Source organism: Aquarana catesbeiana, linkage group LG08, assembly GCF_042186555.1.
Source record: "Aquarana catesbeiana isolate 2022-GZ linkage group LG08, ASM4218655v1, whole genome shotgun sequence".
Taxonomy (NCBI): Eukaryota; Metazoa; Chordata; class Amphibia; order Anura; family Ranidae; genus Aquarana; species Aquarana catesbeiana.
The window spans coordinates 94,153,736-94,175,054 of NC_133331.1; the positions used below are offsets into that span (position 1 = coordinate 94,153,736).

The 21,319-nt window shown below is 41.3% G+C and overlaps 1 protein-coding gene across 1 annotated transcript in view; it reads right to left on the reverse strand.

The window, feature by feature from the left end:
- Positions 1-3,291: 3,291 nt before the first annotated feature.
- The window catches only part of PDZD7 (PDZ domain containing 7), a 135,070-nt gene continuing 117,042 nt past the window's right edge, over positions 3,292-21,319 (reverse strand). Inside the window, exons 13-16 of the mRNA XM_073596166.1 lie at positions 10,003-10,074; positions 8,317-8,931; positions 7,008-7,108; positions 3,292-3,650 (exon numbers count right to left, since the gene is read on the reverse strand). Coding sequence (XP_073452267.1) covers positions 3,498-3,650; positions 7,008-7,108; positions 8,317-8,931; positions 10,003-10,074 — 941 coding nt within the window. The 3' untranslated portion in view covers positions 3,292-3,497. The remainder of the gene's footprint in view (positions 3,651-7,007; positions 7,109-8,316; positions 8,932-10,002; positions 10,075-21,319) is intronic.

Here is a 21,319-nt window from a genome sequence, read left to right on the forward strand (position 1 = left end):
TGTCAACCGTTCTGCCTTTCTGCCAACACCAAGTACCTGTTTGCTTTGTTGAGTGCTGGCCAGGCACTATAGCATTGTGTATAAGACCTGGGGGCAACCAAGTACCAGTAGGCCTGCTTGCCTTATGAGAAAGGGGGCTGCTATAGGTGAAGAACACTGAAGCTAACTATAGTGTCTGACCACCTGTGTTAGGGGTAAATGTGACAGTATAGTAGTTTTTCCAAATGTTGCCAAAATCGGAGATTATATTTTTCATTCTCCTTTTGGCTGCCTCTTCTTAGGGGCATCTGCATTGTGTAGAGAGATGGAGACAAGAATTTGATGATGATCAATGGACAATGGCATTAGAAGTACCCAATGTATCTACAGTATCTCCTCGCCTCAGAAATTGACTCAACTTTTTAAGTTATTTAGTCTATTATACCCCCAAAAATTACATTAATGGCGTTGAATTGATTCTCCTTGCTGTCCGAGATGCTCCTGCACTTGACGGTTCTTTAATGCATAAAGTTTAGGAGATATTTACTGTACCTACAGTAAAGCCTCATCATAGAATTACCTGTAGGTACAAGTAAACAAGGTGGGCTTTACTACCACTTTAATTCTAAAGCCTTTGGGGACTCCAGCAGCAAGATCATGCTTCCATATTTCCAGAATCTCTTTCCGCCCTCTTGGGTGTTGTCACCTATGTGTGGATGCTCCCACTCTTTCTAATTGCTATAATTTAAAAATGAATTAAACACAAAAGCGTGTATAAAAATGTCCATAGCTGGAAACTCAAGTCTAGAGATCTAGTCAAATTATATAAGAATCTGCTTTAACTCGTCAACAAAGAAAATATTAGTTTTAGGTGTACTGATGTGTTAAGAATGAGGCACTGTCAGAATCTGAACAATGAATCTAGCACAACTGCCCGCCACTGCCAAAATGGCATTGATCATTGGTCTCTACAGTGTTCAGTGGTGTCAGTATTTATTAACACCATTCTAATGGCTGAATTCACCTGGGACACTACCCTGATGTGATTGTACAGATCAGAGATGTCTAAATTTGTCTGTGTTTCTCTGTGCTATATTTGTACTCTGATAGAATGTGGGGATTTGCTATTCTAAAAGGAAAAAATGCAAATGTTTGCCGTGCCAAATAGCAAGTTCTATTTATACAAGTTTTTCCTGACATGGTCATTTATTTGTGGGAAAAAAGAAGCCTTAAATCTAATGAAGCGGTGTAGTCAGACAAGCTGCCCTCCAGCTGCCAAGGAACTACATATGTGTGAAACTGTGGAGGTGTTATAATATTTTTTTAGTCCTGGCCATAATAAAGAATATTTAAATTTTCATATGAAGCCAGTGGCTAGTGTTATATTGCCAATTTTTTGTCTATTTTGCTTCTGCTTTCCTGAAATATGCCTGTGTTTTTGCTAAAAATTTACAGACAAAAAGGAAAGAGTCGAAGCCGTGACTCCTCCCCTCACTACTGCTGTTTCCATTCTGCTCAGTTGGGAGGTTTCAATTAGAGAAAGAGAGACAAACATCATCTGTGCTCTTTCTTTAGAATACCAATAGCGCTTTTTAATACTTGTATTATTTATATTACCTGTTTATTTAGAAGACGCATCTATTATACACATAGTAAAAATAAGATTTATATGTTTTTAAACTGATATTTTAAAACTGACCCAAAACCACCATAGTTTCCCTTCAAAGTACAGTATATATATATATATATATATATATATATTACTTGTAAAAAGTGCACAGTACCGTGTGGTTTGACAAAACAATGACGGGACAGAAACATCTGTACATGAAAAATTATAATAAATATATGACAGATAAAAAGATGCAATATGCATTGAAAGTACTTGGACATTTATCTTGTGAATGGGAAACTGAGGCTACAATTCACACAGGCTCACCAAAATTGGACAAGATTGGAAAAACGTTACCTGGTCTGATGAATCTCGATTTCAGCTGCAACATTCAAATGATAGGGTCAGAATTTGGCATAAACAACATGAAAGCATGGATCCACCCTGCCTTGTATCAGCAGTTCAGGCTGATAGTGGTATAATGGCGTGGGGGATATTTTCTTGACACACTTTGGGCCCCTTAGTACCAATTAAGCATCAATTAAACACCACAGCCTACTTGAGTATTGTTGCTGACCATGTCCATCCTATTATGGCTACAGTGTACCCATCTTCTGATGGCTACTTCCAGCAGGATAATGCACCATATCACAAAGCTCAAATCATCTCACCACTGGTTTCTTGAACATGACAATGAGATCACTGTACTCCAATGGCCTCCACAGTTACCAGATCTCAATCCAATAGAGCACCTTTGGGATGAGGTGGAGATTTGCATCATGGATGTGCAGTCAACAAATCTGCAGCCACTGCATGATGCTTTTAAGGTAATATGGACCCAAATCTCTGAGGAATTTTTCCAACACCTTGTTGAATCTATTCCACAAAGAATTAAGGCAGTTCCGAAGGCAAAAGGGGGTTCAACTGGGTAATAGCAAGGTGTACTTAATAAAGTGGCCGGTGAGTGTATACTTATACTCACTCAACCAACATTCCCCCACCGTTCCATTGTCCTTCACAGCCAGTGACAACACCCAAGGCTTTTGAGTATAAGAGAGCATGTGACTTCCTTCCCAGTTACAGTGCTTGAAATTAGCAGCCAATCGCTATGTCCAAGCATTGTCACATGATCAAGGGAGTGATGTCATCACTCCCCCTAGCTTCTAACAGCAGCCAGCACTGTGCCAGGCATTATACTGCCAACTGTGATGAAGGCAGGAGCAGCAAATGAGCACCAGCAAGGTTAGTATTAGGGGTTCAGGGTGGGGTCTTTATAAAGACATTGCAACTTTGTCACCTTGTCCATTAAGGACAGTGTCCCTTTAAGTCAATGTCTCTTTAAGTCACTACAGTCACCTTGTCCATTAAGGACAAAGTTGCAATGTCTTTATAAAGACCCCACCCCGAACCCCTAATACTAACCTTGCTGGTGCTCCTTTGCTCAAAATTAACTCAAATTTAACTCAATTTTGTAACTCAAAATTTGGTACTCAGAAAATGCATAAATATTTAAAGGACCTGGATTACTGGAAAATAAACTATTTTCTTTCAACATCTCATTTTGAGTATTTATGCTCAATCCTGGTTGAGAGGAAGTCACATAATTGTAATTTAGTGCAATAAAAACTTTATTGTTACAGTCTAAAAAAAAAAACATTACATTATGTACATAGGTAACAAAAATAAAAGCATGGGCTTTCTTCTGGTGTATTCTATATACATGTGATCAAACGTAGCTTAGTTCAGACTGCCAGGAAGCACGAGGAAGACTGAGAGAGTTTCATTAGGCACTTGCAGTGATAACATACAGCACTGATTTCAGGAGGGGACAGAATAATTGGTAAGTCATCATTCTTACATTCATGGAAGCTTTGAGTGCAAGTGACAGAGCAGTATGAAAAGTACGTTATTGTTTCTCGCTTTTCTTTGGAATTTTAACAACAAGTTCCATTGGCTCCTTCTGTTTGTTGCTGTAGGACTGACGAATGACGTCCACTGCCCGCTGGTGTGTTACGTTCTGCACGGTTTCCCCGTCCACAGAGACAAGCTCATAGCCTGCCTATATTTAAAAAAAAAAATGGTGTTGGTACTTTTTTAAAGGGTAAAGTTTATTGAATTTTGAATACAAAAGGTAGGTTTAGCACTTACACTATACAGGTAAGTGTACACTATGTCCATGTTTGCAGTGCATACACAATTCCAGGAAAAAAGAAAAGTGGAGTGACAATGAATCTATTTAGATAACTACATATAAAGTACAAGAGCATACAGTTCAGCTATACAGTCTATTTGACTATATACAGTATATAGACAATGACATAGATACTTTGTAAGTTACAGTATGTCTACAGGTTTTAATCAGTACCTCAAAAGGGATAAGAGATAAAGGAACCGCAGAGAGGAGGAAGAGTAGAGGCGGGTAAGGGAAGGAGGAAATGGAGGAAGCAAGGGGGTGAGAATAGAGAGACTTGGACCATTCAGAGATGCCTTTGTCGGCGAGGTCGCAGCTATAACGTTAAAAGTGGGATGTAACTTGATCGCAAGTATTACTTTATATATACTTTAAAGTAACCCCTTAAATTGGTGGTAAGTGGTAAAATGCTCTGCTATGTTTAATATAATTTTTCTGCTACCTATTACAGTGTCAATTGTTACTTACACAACTATTGGTTGCTGTGCTGCTCATTTTGACAGTAACATCTGTGGCATACTTATACAGTCACTGTTTGTTGGCTGTTGGTTCAATCTGTCCAGTCTGCAGATTAATGTGCCAATTGTTACTGTATAATTCCAAGGCAGACATGTACACTTAAAAGCACCTTCCACTTCCATGTTATGAAGAATGCAACATAATACAGTATATCGTATATTTTGTGCTCAGCAGCAGATTATGACTTAATTTTTATTGACTTTTCAAACAATTTTTACATGCATTCAATGCAAATGAATGCTTGTGAACACTGGTGGCTCTTGCAAGCAGGACCCCCTAACCTCCTATCCTAATAATAATGAACATAGATACAGTTTCTCACAAAAGTGAGTACACCCTTCACATTTTTGTAAATATTTTATTATATCTTTTCATGTGACAACACTGAAGAAATTACACTTTGCTACAATGTAAAGTAGTGAGTGTACAGCTTGTATAACAGTGTAAATCTGCTGTCCCCTCAAAATAACTCAACACACAACCATTAATGTCTAAACCAATGGCAACAAAATTGAGTACACCCCTAAGTGAAAATGTCCAAATTGGGTCCAATTAGCCATTTTCCGCCCCGGTGTCATGCGACTCATTAGTGTTACAAGGTCTTAGGTGTGAATGGGTAGCAGATATGTTAAATTAGGTGTTATCGCTCTCATTCTCTCATACTGGTCACTATAAGTTCCTATAGGTACTATCACATGGCACCTCATGGCAAAGAACTCTGAGGATCTGAAAAAAAGAATTGTTGCTCTACATAAAGATGGCCTATAGGCTATAAGAAGATTGCAAAGACCCTGAAACTGAGCTGCAGCACGGTGGCCAAGACCATAAAGTAGTTTAACAGGAAAGGTTCCACTCCGAACAGGCCTCGCCATGGTCGACCAAAGAAGTTGAGTGCACGTGCTCAGCGTCATATCCAGAGGTTGTCTTTGGGAAATAGATGTATGAGGGCTGCCAACACAGCTGCAGAGGTTGAAGAGGTGGGGGGGGTCAGCCTGTCAGTGCTCAGATCATACGCCACAAACTGCATCAAATTAGTCTGCATGGCTGTTGTTCCAGAAGGAAGTCTCTTCTGAAGATGATACACAAGAAGGAACACAAATCCTTTGCTGAAGACAAGCAGACTAAGGACCTGGATTACTGGAACCATGTTCTCTAGTCTGATGAGACCAAGATAAACGTATTTGGTTCAGATGGTGTCAAGCGTGTGTGGCGGGAACCAGGAGAGGAGTACAAAGACAAGTGTGTCTTGCCTACAGGTAAGCATGATGGTGGGAGTGTCATGGTCTGGGGCTGCATGAGTGCTGCCGGCACTGGGGAGCTACAGTTTATTGAGGGAACCATGAATGCCAACATGTACTGTGACATACTGAAGCAGGGCATGATCCCCTCCCTTCAGAGACTGGGCCGCAGGGCAGTATTCCAACATGATAATAAACCCAAACACACCTCCAAGATGACCACTGCCTTGCTAAAGAAGCTGAGGGTAAAGATGATGGACTGGCCAAGCATGTCTCTAGATCTAAACCCTATTGAGCATCTGTGGGGCATCCTCAAATGGAAGGTGGAGGAGCACAAGATCTCTAACATCCACCAGCTCTGTGATGTTGTCATGGAGGAGTGGAAGAGGACTCCAGTGGCAACCTGTGAAGCTCTGTTGACCTCCATGCCCAAGAGGGTTAAGGCAGTGCTGGAAAAAAACGGTGGCCACACAAAATATTGACACTTTGGTCCCAATTTGGACATTTTCACTTAGTGGTGTACTCACTTTTGTTGCCAGCTGTTTAGACATTAATGGCTGTGTGTTGAGTTATTTTGAGGGGACAGCAAATTTACACGGTTATACAAGCTGTACACTCACTACTTTACATTGTAGCAAAGTGTCATCTCTTTTCATGTGATAACACTGAAAAACGAATAAAATACTTACAAAAGTAACTACACCCCTCACATTTATATGAGATACTGTACATAAATGTCAAGTTAACAGAAGCATTATATAAAAGACGTCTTGCAACTTGGAAGACCAAATAGCCCTTTGTGGTGGGCGTCTAGGAAGCCAGGAAAAAACACGGCACAAGAAAAACGGATAGCATTTTTTTTTTTACAGAAGACTGTCAACTGCAAATGTCTGTGCTGGCACCATACAGTCACCATTGGCTTGTGAACTGATGTGCAGACAGGGGGTGACTGCATAGTGTCCTACAACCAACCACCAATATAAGGGGGAACTTTAAAACAGTCTGATGTCAATAGTTACTTAGATCAGAGTTTCTCAACTCCAGTCCTCAAGGCGCCCAACAGGTCATGTTTTTAGGCTTTCCATTATTTTGCACAGGTGATTTGATCAGTTTCACTGCCTTAGTAATTACCACAGCCGTTTCATCTGAGGGAAATCCTGAAAACATGACCCACTGGAGTTGAGAAACACTGACTTAGATCACCACTGGACCCATGGCACTGGCAGTGATGTCCATAATGGAACTAAGCACTTACTTCCAGGCACCTGCAGAACTATATGTTCACCACTGGCCAATGACGTCTGCTTAGTTCTAGTGTATATATCACTGTCAGAGCTTTGGGTGTGGGACAAGCTGAACTTAGTCAATGGGAAATCAATATTGTCGTAGTCAACTGTTATTCAAGAAATACGGATATCTGCTTGGGTGCAATGTTCACTTTTTTTAAGGGTCAAGACAGAAATAATACCTGGAGTTCACCGCTAAGAAAGGCTGCTCCTCCGGGAAAGATTTTTTCAATTTTCACCATTGGTTGTATTTTGGATTCAATTCCTCCAGATATGCTGATTCCTGAAATAAATTGGAGCATGTGGAAAATAACTTCATAGGTGGATGAATGAGTAAATAATTACTGCCTTTGTGTTAGTTGATGACATGTACTAACCCCCTATTCCTGACCAGCTGCTATGAGTTTCCTTGCACCACTGACTATTGGGGCTCATGCACACTGCTGCTCAAAAAAAAAGCTGTTTTTGAGCTTTTATTTTTGCCTATAAAAGCTTGAAAAGGGCTTGTTCTTTTTTGTGCTCTTTCTCGCGTTTTTATTGAGCTCTTTCAAGCTTTTTTGAGCTTAAGCGTTTTTTTTTTTTTTTCTTTCACGAACCCTCCTAGATAGTATTTTCTTAACCTCTGATTTTGCAGGTTTTGTTAGTTTTTACGTGTTTTTGAGCTTTTTGGGGCACTAGCTCCTCTCAAAAATGTGAGTTTGGTGGGGTCTTTTCTGCCTGTAGGAGCATATGCCTGAAAAATCCCTAGTGTGCATGGATGGACATGGAGGGGAATTTCTAGGCAGAAAAATAAGAGCTCAAAAGCCTGTAGGGGCCGCTTCTTTAAACTCCTTTGAGCTGCAGTGTGCATGAGCCCTTGTGCTGTTGCTTAATAACAGTAAATGTTTAACCATCAGTATTTCTATAATGTTACAGTTTGTTTTGATTTCTGTTATGCCGTGTACACACGACCGGACTTTTCGACAGCAAAGGTCCGATGGAACGAATCCGCATGTAGAAACAAAGAACAAAAACGTGAAATAAAAAAAAAATTAAGCAGCACTTGACTTTTATTTTGGATAGCATAAAAAAGGGTTAGAACTCCTTTCCGTTATCTCTGTGTACTCAAAAGCAAATTTCTCTTTCTGTCAATCACCTGGACATCTCCCTCAAGGAAACACAGATAACAATACATACTGACAGAGAATCTTCACCTTTCTCACTCTACTAGTAAATTTGTTTTATTGTTGTCCATGTCTTCTCTCGCCTTCTACGGAATCCCTTCAAAACAGGAAGTAGGGAGATTTTTGCTCACTTCCTGATAGGGAGACACACTTTAAATAGGAAGTGAGGAATAATCCTATAACAGGGGCACAAAAACCCCCCAAGAAACTGAAAGATGACAGAGGTTCTAAATGTAAGCAATTTTGTTTAAAACTAAAAAGTACACATTTTAAACACATACAGCAATCAGAACACAATATAGTTTGCAATAGTTGTTCTTCAGCTCACCTAAAGACTGTTTCGTTTTTGAGATTTTCACAGTCACCATCTCATACTGCTCCTCTTTGTCCTCTCTAAAGCCATTCTGTGAAACCTTCTCCGGTTCTAGGAGATTGCTGTCTGATCGTATAGGCCTTAGCTTGATGTCAATGTTGGATGGATTCAGAGAGACCCCTCCGAAGATCTGAGACAAGATTGGCCTGGATTTCTTAGCCTTGCTTATGACTGAATACGCCTCATCCTTTTTTTCTTTAGATTTACTGCGAGTAGTTCTAGGCACTCGAGAATCCTCACTTTTAACTTTTTGGTCCTTTTTACTTCTTGTAGGCAAAGATTTGTTGTCACTGGTTCCCAATGTGGAGCCATCATTGAGCAAGGAGGACCTCTTTATGGGTTCAGTAAGGAGCCAGTTTGGCCGTGGTGGCCTAGAGGAAGACTTCTTCACAGTAGTATTTTGGGCATCAAAGGAATCGACTGGCACATCTTCAAGTAGGGTAAAGTTTTTAGGACATGTTTGTTTGACATCATTTGGATCTGAGACTTGTAGCCTCTCCATTTCCCCAGGAAGCGACTTGCTGTCGTTCACATCATCTACTGGTTTAAGTTGAAAAGTTCCTCTATGATCTAATCAAAAGAAAAAAAAAAATCTATAAACAGGCACTGTAAAGTCTCACTGTAAGCCCTTCCTGTCCAGTCAGCTTAGGAGGCAGGAAGAATTGGAAATCATGTGACCACTGTGATAGGCCGTCACAGTGGTCACATGATCAGGGTCCCACTGACATCATTAGTATGGACCAAGAGCTGTCTTAGGCATCTAGGTCACTGAACTTGGAGTGTGTATTGAGTGCGCTCTCAACACAGAAAGCTATGCCATCCATGGACACACGTGTGGCATGTGGGCGTTAAAGCCCACCCCCTTTGCCGCTGCACATATGCATTACATGGGCAGCAAGAGGTTAAGCTGTACTGATCAACAATACAAATTCAAGCGTTTATCCAACCAGTTTTCATGTCCAGCCAAAACTTTTTTGTATGTATTGGATAAACTTTAACACCCCCCCCAACAAAAACAATTAGCTACAAATTTTGGCCCCCAAAACTTTCAAACACTGTCTCAGTGGCAGCATGAATGCATCCAAAACCTAAACGTGTTTTTTTTTTTTTTTTTTTTTTTTTACTACTCATCTCTGTTATTTCAGAGTAAATTCTTCACTTTAATACACCACTAAGGCTCCATGCCTTTAGCATTTTCTTAAGCTCCTAGAAGCTATTAACATTTTTTTCTGCTCCTAGAAGCTAAATAGTGTTATCCTATGTGTCCATGCACACTAGTTTAGGCTATTAGCATTCTTTGAGCTTCAGCGTCTAGGAGCAGAAAAAAATACTTTTTGTAGTTTCCTGGAGTGTTTTTTAAAGCAGAAACGCTCCTAAAACGCTTCTACAAAAAGCTATTACCAGTGTTTTTTACCCAGTGATTTTTTCCAGCATTTTTTTTTTTTTTTTTTTAAGCTTAAAGCCTTATGTCACCAACACGCTGCTTCATACAGTCAGTATGTGACCTCTGCTGGCCATTCTTGGTACAGCTCTACACTAGACCTACACAGACCATCATTGAATAGCCTTGCAGCTGAAATGGCATTGTCTGGTGAATTAGGTAAAAAGAAAAAGGAATATATTGGTTAAACTATTTCTGACCTGGAACCGGAGTAACAAGATGCTTCCTCGGAAGTGTGTCATATCTGGCAGGTCTAAGTGCAGGAGATGCCACTGTAATACAAAAACACAATATTGCCAATATTACATTATATGGAATGACATGGGATTAAAGCTGAAGTTATCTAACTTTTTTTTTTTTTGCTACATTTAACTGTAATGAAGTATGACCCCCAGCAGCTTTGGGTCTAACATTGCACTACATTCAAGAAGGTCCCAACAGCTCCCACACCTTCCTGCCCCCTCCTCCAATAATAAAATTCCTTGCACCATTTTCAGAGAATGTAACAAGTTCTGTAAATGGGGGAGAGGCCGGTTAATGATGGATCTTCTTCCCAATTCAGAGAATGTGTTGCATTTTGTGGAAACAATTCAAGGACTTTTGTCAGTGGAGGAAAGGACAAAGGGGTGGGTGCCCATCAGGACTTCTTCTCATGCAAAGCTAGCCCTCTTTTTTGTATCACTGAAGCTATTAACCCCTGTAGGGCTGCATGGCTCCCAACTGTTCCTGATTTCGAGGGACTGTCCCTAATTTGAAACAAAGTCCCTCTGTCCCTATTTCCTCCTCATTTGACCCTCGTGTTGGTCTCATCTATATAGTTGTATATAAAATGCACTTTTTATCTTTCAAAAAGTATTTCCCAGTGCTAAACCTTTCATCCAATTTCTAAATTGCTGCATTGTTGGAATAGTGGGGTACCAGGTATCATTTGAGAGAAGATTTCTACAGCAATCATTAGCCTGCAGGACATGGGACATACTTCATTACCGGTAAGTTATGTGACTTGTGTGCGCAGCATGGGCACAGGTTTATTTTAAAAACAAACGCAGATCAGGCCTCTGGTGTCAGTTTCCCTCACCTGCCCTTGTTACTAGAATTGGCATAAAAAAAATTGTGACAATTGTCCTTGATGGTAGAGCAGCCAAACACACATACATTATATTGTCAAAATTATTGGGACGCCTGCCTTTCCACGCACATGAACTTTAATGGCATCCCAGTCTTAGTCCGTAGGGTTCAATATTGAGTTGGCCCACCCTTTGCAGCTATAACAGCTTCAGCTCTTCTGGGAAGGCTGTCCACAAGGTTTAGGAGAGTGTCTATGAGAATGTTTGACCATTCTTCCAGAAGCGTGTTTATAAGATCAGGCCCTGATGTGGACGAGAAGGCCTGGCTCACAGTCTCCGTTCTAATTCACCCCAAAGGTGTTTTATCAGGTTGTGGTCAGGTGCAGGCCAGTCAAATTCTTCTACCCCAAACTCACTGATTCATGTCTTTATGGACCTTGCTTTGTGCACTGGTCCAAATCTTTTGGTGGAGGGGGGATTATGGTGTGGGGCTGTTTTTCAGGGATTGGGCTTGTTCCCTTAGTTCCAGTGAAGGGAACTCTTATGCCGCGTACACACGGTCGGACTTTTCGTCTACAAAAGTCCGACAGCCTGTCCGACAGACTTCCGACGTACCTTCGGCGGACTTGCGGCAGACTTTCTTACGAACGGACTTGCCTACACACGACCACACAAAAGTCCGACGGATTCGTACGTGATGACGTACACCGGACTAAAATAAGGAAGTTCATAGCCAGTAGCCAATAGCTGCCCTAGCATGGGTTTTTGTCCGTCGGACTAGCACACAGACGAGCGGATTTCGGGGTCCGTCGTACTTACGACGTAAAGATTTGAAGCATGTTTCAAATCTAAAGTCCGTCGGATTTGAGGCTAAAAAAGTCCGTTGAAAGTCCGGAGAAGCCCACACACGATCGGATTACCAGCCAGCTTTAGTCCGTCAGCGTCCGTTGGACTTTTGTAGACGAAAAGTCCGACCGTGTGTACGCGGCATTAAGGCATCAGTATACTAAGACATTTTGGACAATATCATACAACTTTATGGGAACAGCTTGGGGATGGCCCCTTCCCGTCTCAACATGACTGCACACCAGTGCACAAAGCAAGGTCCATAAAGACATGGATGGGGGTGAGTTTGGGGTGGAGGAACTTGACTGGCCTGACCCCAACCCAATAGAACACCTTTGGGATGAATTAGAGTGGAGAATGCAAGCCAGGCCTTCTGACCTCACAAATGTGCTTCTGGAAGAATGGTCAAACATTCCCATAGACACACTTCTAAATCTTGTGGACAGACTTCCCAGAAGAGTTGAAGCTGTTATAGCTGCAAAGGGTGGGCCAACTCAATACAGAAACCCTATGAACTAAGACTGGGATGTCATTAAAGTTCATGTTGACAATATAGTGTATATTGATGACAGCTGTGGACATTTTCCAGAATAGGATTTCCATTATGACAAAAGTCTGCCTTATAATCAAATACACTGACTCTGGAATACATTGTGGGTGTTGTGTGTTCCTCTTTATTCATGCTCTGGCCATGTCCAACTAGGTATGAATTGTAAAGAATGCAGTAAGAGCTTTTTACTGCACACAGTGCATGGATGACCTAATTAAATTAGATAAAAGCGGAAAAAGACTGGCATGAAATTTCTCATGGGAGCTTAGGGGTGGAATGTTACATGCTTCCAATACAGAAGCATGAGAGCACCAGGTGAAAAACAGTTATAGTGTATATATGGTTCCCTGCAAACATTCAAACTTCCAGGTTAACCACTTGGAGGCACATTTATCCTCTTCTAGCCCAGACCAATTTTCAGCTTTCAGCGCTGTCGCACTTTGAATGATAATTGTGCGGTCATGCAGTACTGTACCCAAATGAATGTTTTTCACACTAATAGAGCTTTCTTTTGGTGGTATTTAATCACCACTGAATTTTTTATTTTTTGCTAATCAAACGAAAAAAGACCAAAAATTTTGAAAAAATAAGTTTTTCTTAGTATAAAATTTTGCAAATAGGCAATTTTTCTTCTTCACTGATGCGCACTGATGAGGCAGCACTGGTGGGCACTAATGAGGATACACTAATAGGCGGCACTGATGAGGAGGTACTGATCGGCAGCACTGATCATCAGGGCAGATGTCTCCTTTCACACTAGCCGGTTACCATCTCTCTCCTCTCCTCACGGTGTGACAGCGTGAGGAAAGGAATGCCGATAATCGGCAAGTGTGGTTACACTGTGATCAGCTGTGACTGGACACAGCTGATCACGTGGTAAAGAGCCACTGTGATTGGCTGTTTACCCTGATCTGTGATCAGCTGTGTCCTAAGGACACAGCAATCACAGAGCGTGCCGGGTGCATGCTGCGGTGGGCGCAGTTCTGGGAGGATGTCAATAGACAACCTTCCAGAACTGGATGACCGCGCTGTAGCCATCATTTGGCTATAGCACAGTTGGCAAGTGGTTCTAAAGGCAGAATGTTTTTTACCTTACCTTACTTTTTACCTGCTGCTGTCAAAAGCAGCTAGTGAGGAAGGGGCACCGCCTGTGTTTCAGGATCGAGCCCTTGTGAGTGCTGCCATAGCAAGCGGCTTGCTATGGGGGGCACTCAGCAGGGGAGAGGATCCAGGAGCACTGGCAGGGGACCAGAGAAGAGGAGGATCTGGGTCGCTTTGTGCAAAACCATTGCACACAGAAGGTAAGGATAACATGTTTGTTTTAGAAAATAACAATTTTTTTCCCTTTACAATCACTTTAAGGTGCATGTTTTACTGATTTTCTAAGACAGAATTTAGCAAAGCCACTGCAGTGAAATTACACATCTATTTCTGGTATTTTATTGTACCGTTAATTCTGATGGTCTTCACTCTGAATTGCATAAATAGGCAAACACTGAGAATACATTGTAAGGTATGATTTGGTAGCTAAACGTGAAACTCTTTCTAGTATCTGCTTCCTTGTGTCAATATCCATTTGGTTTTCTTTTACCTGCACCATTGTGTTTGCTTGTGGTGGTCTTCAGCATTGCACTGTAATTATGTCTAGCCTTAACTTTTTCAGTTTTTGGGATGGCCTCCCAGGGTATGCATCTTAGAGTGACTATCCTAAATAGGCTCACTTGTTTTTGGCATCCCTGTTTGGCCCAGAGGTGTGTTTGTGATATCATCATGCCTCTGCCCCTATGCCAGCTTTAAATTCTAGCAGTTATAGAAAACGGTGGACACTGCTCCAGTGGTTACCCTACCTGCCTGTCCACTTTTCTGCTGCCCTTTATCTTATGCCCATATTTTTTAAATAAAGTAGGCCTCTCTTCTAAATCCTTACCTTTGGCTTTTTTCTAATAATTCTCCCTTGCCACAATATGTTCTGCTGCCACGGACTATCATATGACACTTTTGTCTGGCCTTAAAAATAGCTGATAGTTATTTCTGGTACCACTGTAAAGTCTTCTTCTCATGTTACTATTGCAATGAGACTCTAGGGCTGCCCCTATGAGTACAGGTGATGCTGATGTTGCTTTCTTTAATACACAGCCCTTGCTATCAAATATTTTCCAGGTCAACCCAAAGACATAGTTGACTTTACGGTGCCAAAGTTAAGGATTATGGCTGCACTTGTGTGCAAAACAACTGTTACAATATCTATTTTACCTAATCTGGGAGAGGCCGTGTCTACATCTCTAATCTGCATGAGGCAGTTGTAAAAGCAGCTATCCAGTAGGGAGAACAACCAGAGGACCTTGAAAAATCCCAAAGTATTACCTTGTAGGCAGGTGCAGGGGAGGTCAAGCTGAACATGGTTCCTCTCTGGTTTCCTGGGTCACTGGGAAAGCTATCCAATTGGATGCTGCTGTGCCATGTGACTTTGGTAGCCATCTCTGGTCAGGCAGAGCCTATTTAAAGAAAAAAACAAATCTATACCAAAGAAAATCTGGCATAGACAAAGATGCCACATATAGAGCCACAGAGATATAGTATTAAATGATTATGCATCAGATATCAAAAAGTAGAAAATTTAATGAATATTGGATAACAAAAAGACCAGATACATAAATGTATAAGAATCCTCCACCGTTCACTATCTAAAGACCACGTTGTCAGTAGACAAGCAAATACAAACGAAAAAACAAACAAACATATAGAGCGTCTTAACTACACGTACATCACAATTAAAACCATATTAAAAAAAGCACTGCATAAGCAGTGTGCAATGCGGCAGCAAACACCATGAGGCCAGGCAGTCTTTAAGGAGATATAATGAGGAGAGGCAGATGACTGCACATCTCAAAATCCCAACAATTCAAAAAAATCAAATCAATCAAAAAATCCAGGGGCTGCAGTCCACGGCTACAAGGGACATGGCAGGAGAGATCTGGGAGCAGGATAAAGATAGGTATGGTTCCACCTCATACACGGTGATCTGAATGTTTCGGGTAAACAATCAATGAACTAACATCATATACGATCAGACATGAAGTAAGTCAGATTCCAGCATAAGGAGCACGGATGACAAGGATATCATCTGTGCAGCATCTACCCTTACATATGGACAAGGTAGACCATATTATAGATATATAAGTACAGCCGATGTCTGCTGTGCTCAGTTATCAGCTGGGATAGAAGTAGAGGTTAAGTCCTGTAGAGTCCGTATCAGTGCAGCTGAGCCAGGAATCTTCTCCTTCTCCGGCCGTTACTTGTTTATTACTTCTATTTTAGCTCATAGTTATTTTAGCTCATAGTAGTGTACACCGCACCAGGCTCGGTGCCCCATCACCCAGAATAGATGGGGAGTGACTCTGTGCCGTTAGAGTGGGTTTGTGGATAGCTGCTAGATGTAGTGACCCAAGATCCCGTGTCCTGTACTCTTTCCTGAAGATTGTCGGTGCCGTGGACCCTGGACGGTGATGCAGAGGTGCACGGAGTGTCAGACGCTCAGGGGGATGACATCAACGCGTTTCGCAGGGAAACCTTCGCTTTGCTCCTGGATTTTTTGATTGATTTTGATTTTTTTTGCATTCTTTGGTTTTGAGATGTGCAGTCATCTGCCCCTACTTATCATATCTCCTTAAGGACTGCCTGGCCTCACGGTGCTTGCTGCCACATTGCACACTATCCGATTGGTTAGTTCTTCTTTTATATGGTTTTAATTGTGGTGCACGTGTAGTAAAGACGCTCTATATGTTTGTTTGTTTGTTTTTTTCATTTGTATTTGCTTGTCTACTGACAACGTTGTCTTTAGATGGTGAACGGTGGAGGGTTCTTATACATTTATGTTTTTGTGTATCTGGTCATTTTTTTATCCAATATTCATTAAATTTTCTACTTTTTGATATCTAATGTGTAATCATTTGATACTATATCTCTGTGGCTCTATATGTGGCATCTTTGTCTATGTCGGTTTTTCTTTGGCATAGATTTGTTTTTTTCTATGTGCAGCTAGCCACTGAGCCCCACCCTGATCACTAGGTGGATGTCCCTCCCCCTGGGCATCATCCACCCAGTGTTGGGAGGGATCCTATGATGAGCCTGCGGGGCTATAAATAGCAGGGTTCAGACACCAGTCTATGCAATGCCTCCCAGGTGACTGGACACATGTTATTTTTGGTGAGCATTATCTTGATCCAGGTAGGTACTAACCCATCCCCTCCATCATTTGTCACTACATATTTACTTTTCTGACCTGTTTTGACCTTGCATTACTGGGGTACTTCCTTGCACGGGTGTCACTGCCTCAACAAACTGCTGTTTATACTTTACAACACATATACTTAGTTCCACATGTGGACTCTAATTCAATTCAGCTGTGCAGTTCACCTTTACCATTCCCAATTGTACCATGTGGTTTCTCTTGGCCATTTAATCATTAATGTATTATTTTCTCACCAATTTTTATTTCTTCATCTTTTTTAATTCTTCATAAATTATTAGTGCACATCATCACCCATATACACTCTTTTTCTAGCCACCATCCTGGCAGACCCATGCTGGATGGTTCTGTTTGCACGTTTTGGCCATCTGTCTTGTTCTGTGCTGCCGGCCCATTTTGGATCCTTTACCCACAACTCCCGGGTCAGGCGCCCCTGGTGGCTACCGGTGGGACTTTGGCATGTGCCATCCTGCATCTCTGTGATTATGGATCCCTTAGTCTGATTCCCACATTTCAACCTACCTGATACATTTCCATATTCATTACTATGTTATATCTTTTAACCCTTTTACTTTATAGATCATGGCTATGCGTCAACCCCTGAAGAGTGAGACCGAACTCACGAAATGCGTTGGGTCACCATAGATGCTATGACACACTTACCATGGGCTTTTTGATTACTGTATGTAACCATGTAATGGATCTGTACATTTAGGCCAATGGTTTGGCATTATGACACCTTTTTCCAGTATTATTGCTGCCATATACTCAATAGACCTGTACTATGTTTTAGCACAGGCTCATCTAAAGTCCCAATGAGCAAAACTGCATTTGTATGTACAATGGGGATGGAGGCACCTCGCTGGATTCTATATTAATACAAGTTCTGTTCTCTGCAACCAGACTGTGCATGTCTACTGCTGCCGCACCACGCTGCATCTCAAGGATCAATGGTTAACTTTAACATGTAGATTCAATAAACAAATTAATTTCTGATGAGCGGAGGAAGGCAATAAGCCATCTTTGTATAATCCTTTGTATATACCTTATATGCTTTATGAAGATGAAGATTGCTCTATAGTTGCCTTGCACTAGTTGATGCTCCAGTAATTTATTCGCCAAGCGATTGTCTCCTCCAAAGATTTATTAAGAAGATCTGAAACCAGCCTGACGAATGTATATCTCTTAGCAGAAGATGTCTGCAGACCTGCTACATATTCACTCTAATCAAGGTCTCTTTAATCCAAAGTTTAGCCTGACAATGTAGACATGGCAGTTTTAATGCACAGAAATATTGTTTTATCTATACCGTAAAAAATATTAGAAATGTGGTGAAATATTTAGCAAGAGCAATGGTTTTAATGTGGCATCTAAAGAGCTCTATCTCTATAAAATTCTTCATTAGGTGCTACTAGAGCATTGCATCGAGACTGAAAGAGCAAGCTTAAGGGTTAAAATGTATCTCAAAGCTAGAAACCTTATATTGATAAAGCCTCAAACCCAAAACTTGTTACCTTGAAATCCACATGCTCTATGGGCTTATTATGTGTGACTTACTACAGTATATCTTGGTCTTAGGTGTAAACAATCATTTAAAAAAAAAAAAAGATAACCTGGCAAAGCAGCAGCGGCAGCTTGCAGGTTACAAAAGAGGATTACATTTTGAAGTGCAGCCCTCTGAAAAGCGTTTGCCTAGGGGGTTAAATAACTTCACACAAAGCAAAAATCACTATACTGCCAGAAGTTCAAATCCCAGTCTTATTTGGTTGATTGTGCGGAACAGGGAGACTTCCTGACAGGCATGGGTTTGAATCCACATGTCGGGCTTCACTGGTGATGGAGCCACCCCTCGCAGGTTAAGTACTCTGACGGCCAGAGTAGCCATGTGAGACTTCCTGAAGACTTAGGATCTTATCCTCATGTTGGCTCCTTGGACAAGTCACTTTATCACACTGTGTCCCAGCTTTCAATCCTTGGGTTCTAGGGCTCCAAAACTTGTGCTGAATATTTCAGCCTATATAAGTCTTCATCTACATTTAAGGAAACTGCTCTGAGTAAGAGAAGCTGTTTAGAACATTCTTAAAATGAAAACAGCCGTGGTCAATATATTTATCCTTATTTCACAAGATCAGTTTCACAATGCAGTACATACCCAGATTTGAACCAGGATCAGCATCCAAGTCTCCATCAAGGTATTGGCCCATGACCTAAGTGCTTAACTGCTATGCCATTCCTGTGGACAAAAGTTTCACCTCGATGTTGACTGATATGGTTTAATATGGACCAGCTCTATATTTGACACTTCAAGAAACCTAGGTTGCCACAGCATACATCATCAGAGTATCCAGTTTAGAGGTTAGGTAACTTGTCTTCAAACAAGCATGCCTATACTGCCACAGGTTCGGATCCCAGTCTTATTTGGTTTACTGTGCAGAACAGTTTTCCAGGGTATGAATACTGAGTTTACCATAAGACAAACTCAAATTTCTACATTATTGTCTCCCTTGTGACTGATTGACTACAATGATAGTAGTATAATTGAAAAGGTAATGGCATCATGTAGATTTGAAATTGCAACCAAACACATATTGGAAGATAATACATATAACCCTCTAAGCCACCAGCTCAGGTCCTGAGTTCCTTGCTTCATAAACTCTATTGCTTATTGACTGACTATAACTTAGTATCAAAGCCAACCATTCATAAGCCAAACAAAATTCAGCTGTTAACAGTGAAACAGCCATAGCTCACAGGTTAAGTACTCTGACGGCCACTGCAGCCATGGGAGACTTCCTGACAGGCATGGGTTTGAATCCACATGTTGGTGTTCACTGGTGAAGGAGCCACCCCTCGCAGGTTAAGTACTCTGACGGCCAGAGTAGCCATGGGAGACTTCCTGAAGACATAGGATCTTATCCTCATGTTGGCTCCTTGTGACCTTGGACAAGTCACTTTATCACACTGTGTCCCAGCTGTCAATCCTTAGGTTCTAGGGTTCCAAAACTTGTGCTGAATCTATCAGCCTATATAAGGTCTTGTCTCTACTATATAACGCAAGCTGCTCTGAGCAAGAGCAGCTGTTTACAATCATTCTTAAAATGAATCCAGGTGTGGTCAATATATTTATCTCTATTTTACAGCAGATCATTTTTACAATGCAGCAGATACCCAGATTTGAACCAGGATCAGCATCCAAGCCTCCATCAAGGTATTGGTCCATAACCTAAGTGCTTAACCTCTATGCCAATCCTCTGGACAAGATTTTTTTTCCTCTATCTTGACTGATATGGTTTAATATGGACCAGTTCTATATTTGACACTTCAAGAAACCTAGGTTGCCACAGCATACATCTTCTGAAGATCCAGCTTAGAGGTTAGGTAACTTGTCTTCAAACAAGCATGCCTATACTGCCACAGGTTTGGATCCCAGTCTTATTTGGTTTACTGTGCAGAACAGTTTTCCAGGGTATGAATACTGAGTTTACCATAAGACAAACTTAAATTTCTACATTATTGTCTCCCTTGTGACTGATATACTACTATCATTGTAGTCAAATTGAAAAGATAATGGCATCATGTAGATTTGAACTTGCAACCAAACACATATTGGAGATAATACATATAACCCTCTAAGCCACCAGCTCAGGTCCTGAGTTCCTTGCTTCATAAACTCTATTGCTTATTGACTGACTATAACTTAGTATCAAAGCCAACCATTCATAAGCCAAACAAAATTCAGCCGTTAACAGTGAAGCAGCCATAGCTCACAGGTTAAGTACTCTGACGGCCACTGCAGCCATGGGAGACTTCCTGACAGGCATGGGTTTGAATCCACATGTCGGCGTTCACTGGTGAAGGAGCCACCCCTCGCAGGTTTAGTACTCTGACGGCCAGCGTAGCCACGGGAGACTTCCTGAAGACATAGGATCTTATCCTCATGTTGGCTCCTTGTGACCTTGGACAAGTCACTTTATCACACTGTGTCCCAGCTTTCTAATCCTTAAGATTCTAGGGTTCCACAACTTGTGTGTCATGTGCTGAATCTATCAGCCTGTATATATATATATATATATATATATATATATAAAAGAAGCCGCTCTGAGCAAGAGAGCAGCTGTTTGAAAGGAAAACATTCCTTTATCAAGCACTAGTCCAATATATTTGTCACTATTTTGCACTTATTACACCAGGATGAATTTCCCAATTGAGCCAATGCCCAGACTCGAACCAGGATCAGCATCCAAGCCTCAATTAAGGCACTTGGCCCATAACCTAAGTCCTTAACCACTATGCCAATCCTGTGGACAAGAGTTTCACCTCTATGTTGACTGATATGGTTTAATATGGACGAGCTCTACATTTGACACTGCAAGAAACCTAGGTTACCACAGCATGCATCATCTAAAGATCCAGCTTAGAGGTTAGGTAACTTGTCTTCAAACAAGCATGCCTATACTGCCACAGGTTCGGATCCCAGTCTTATTTGGTTGACCGTGCAGAACAGTTTTCCAGGCTTTGAATCCTGAGTATACCATAAGACAAACTCAAATTTCTACATTATTGTCGCCCTTGTGACTGATTGACTACAATGATAGTAGTATTAAGTAGTCTGACGGCCAGTGCAGCCATGGGAGACTTCCTGACAGGCATGGGTTTGAATCCACATGTTGGTGTCCACTGTTGAAGGAGACCCCTCGCAGGTTAAGTACTCTGACGGCCACCATAGCCATGGGAGACTTCCTGAAGACATAAGATCTTAACCTTATGTTGGCTCCTTGTTACCTTGGACAAGACACTTTATCACA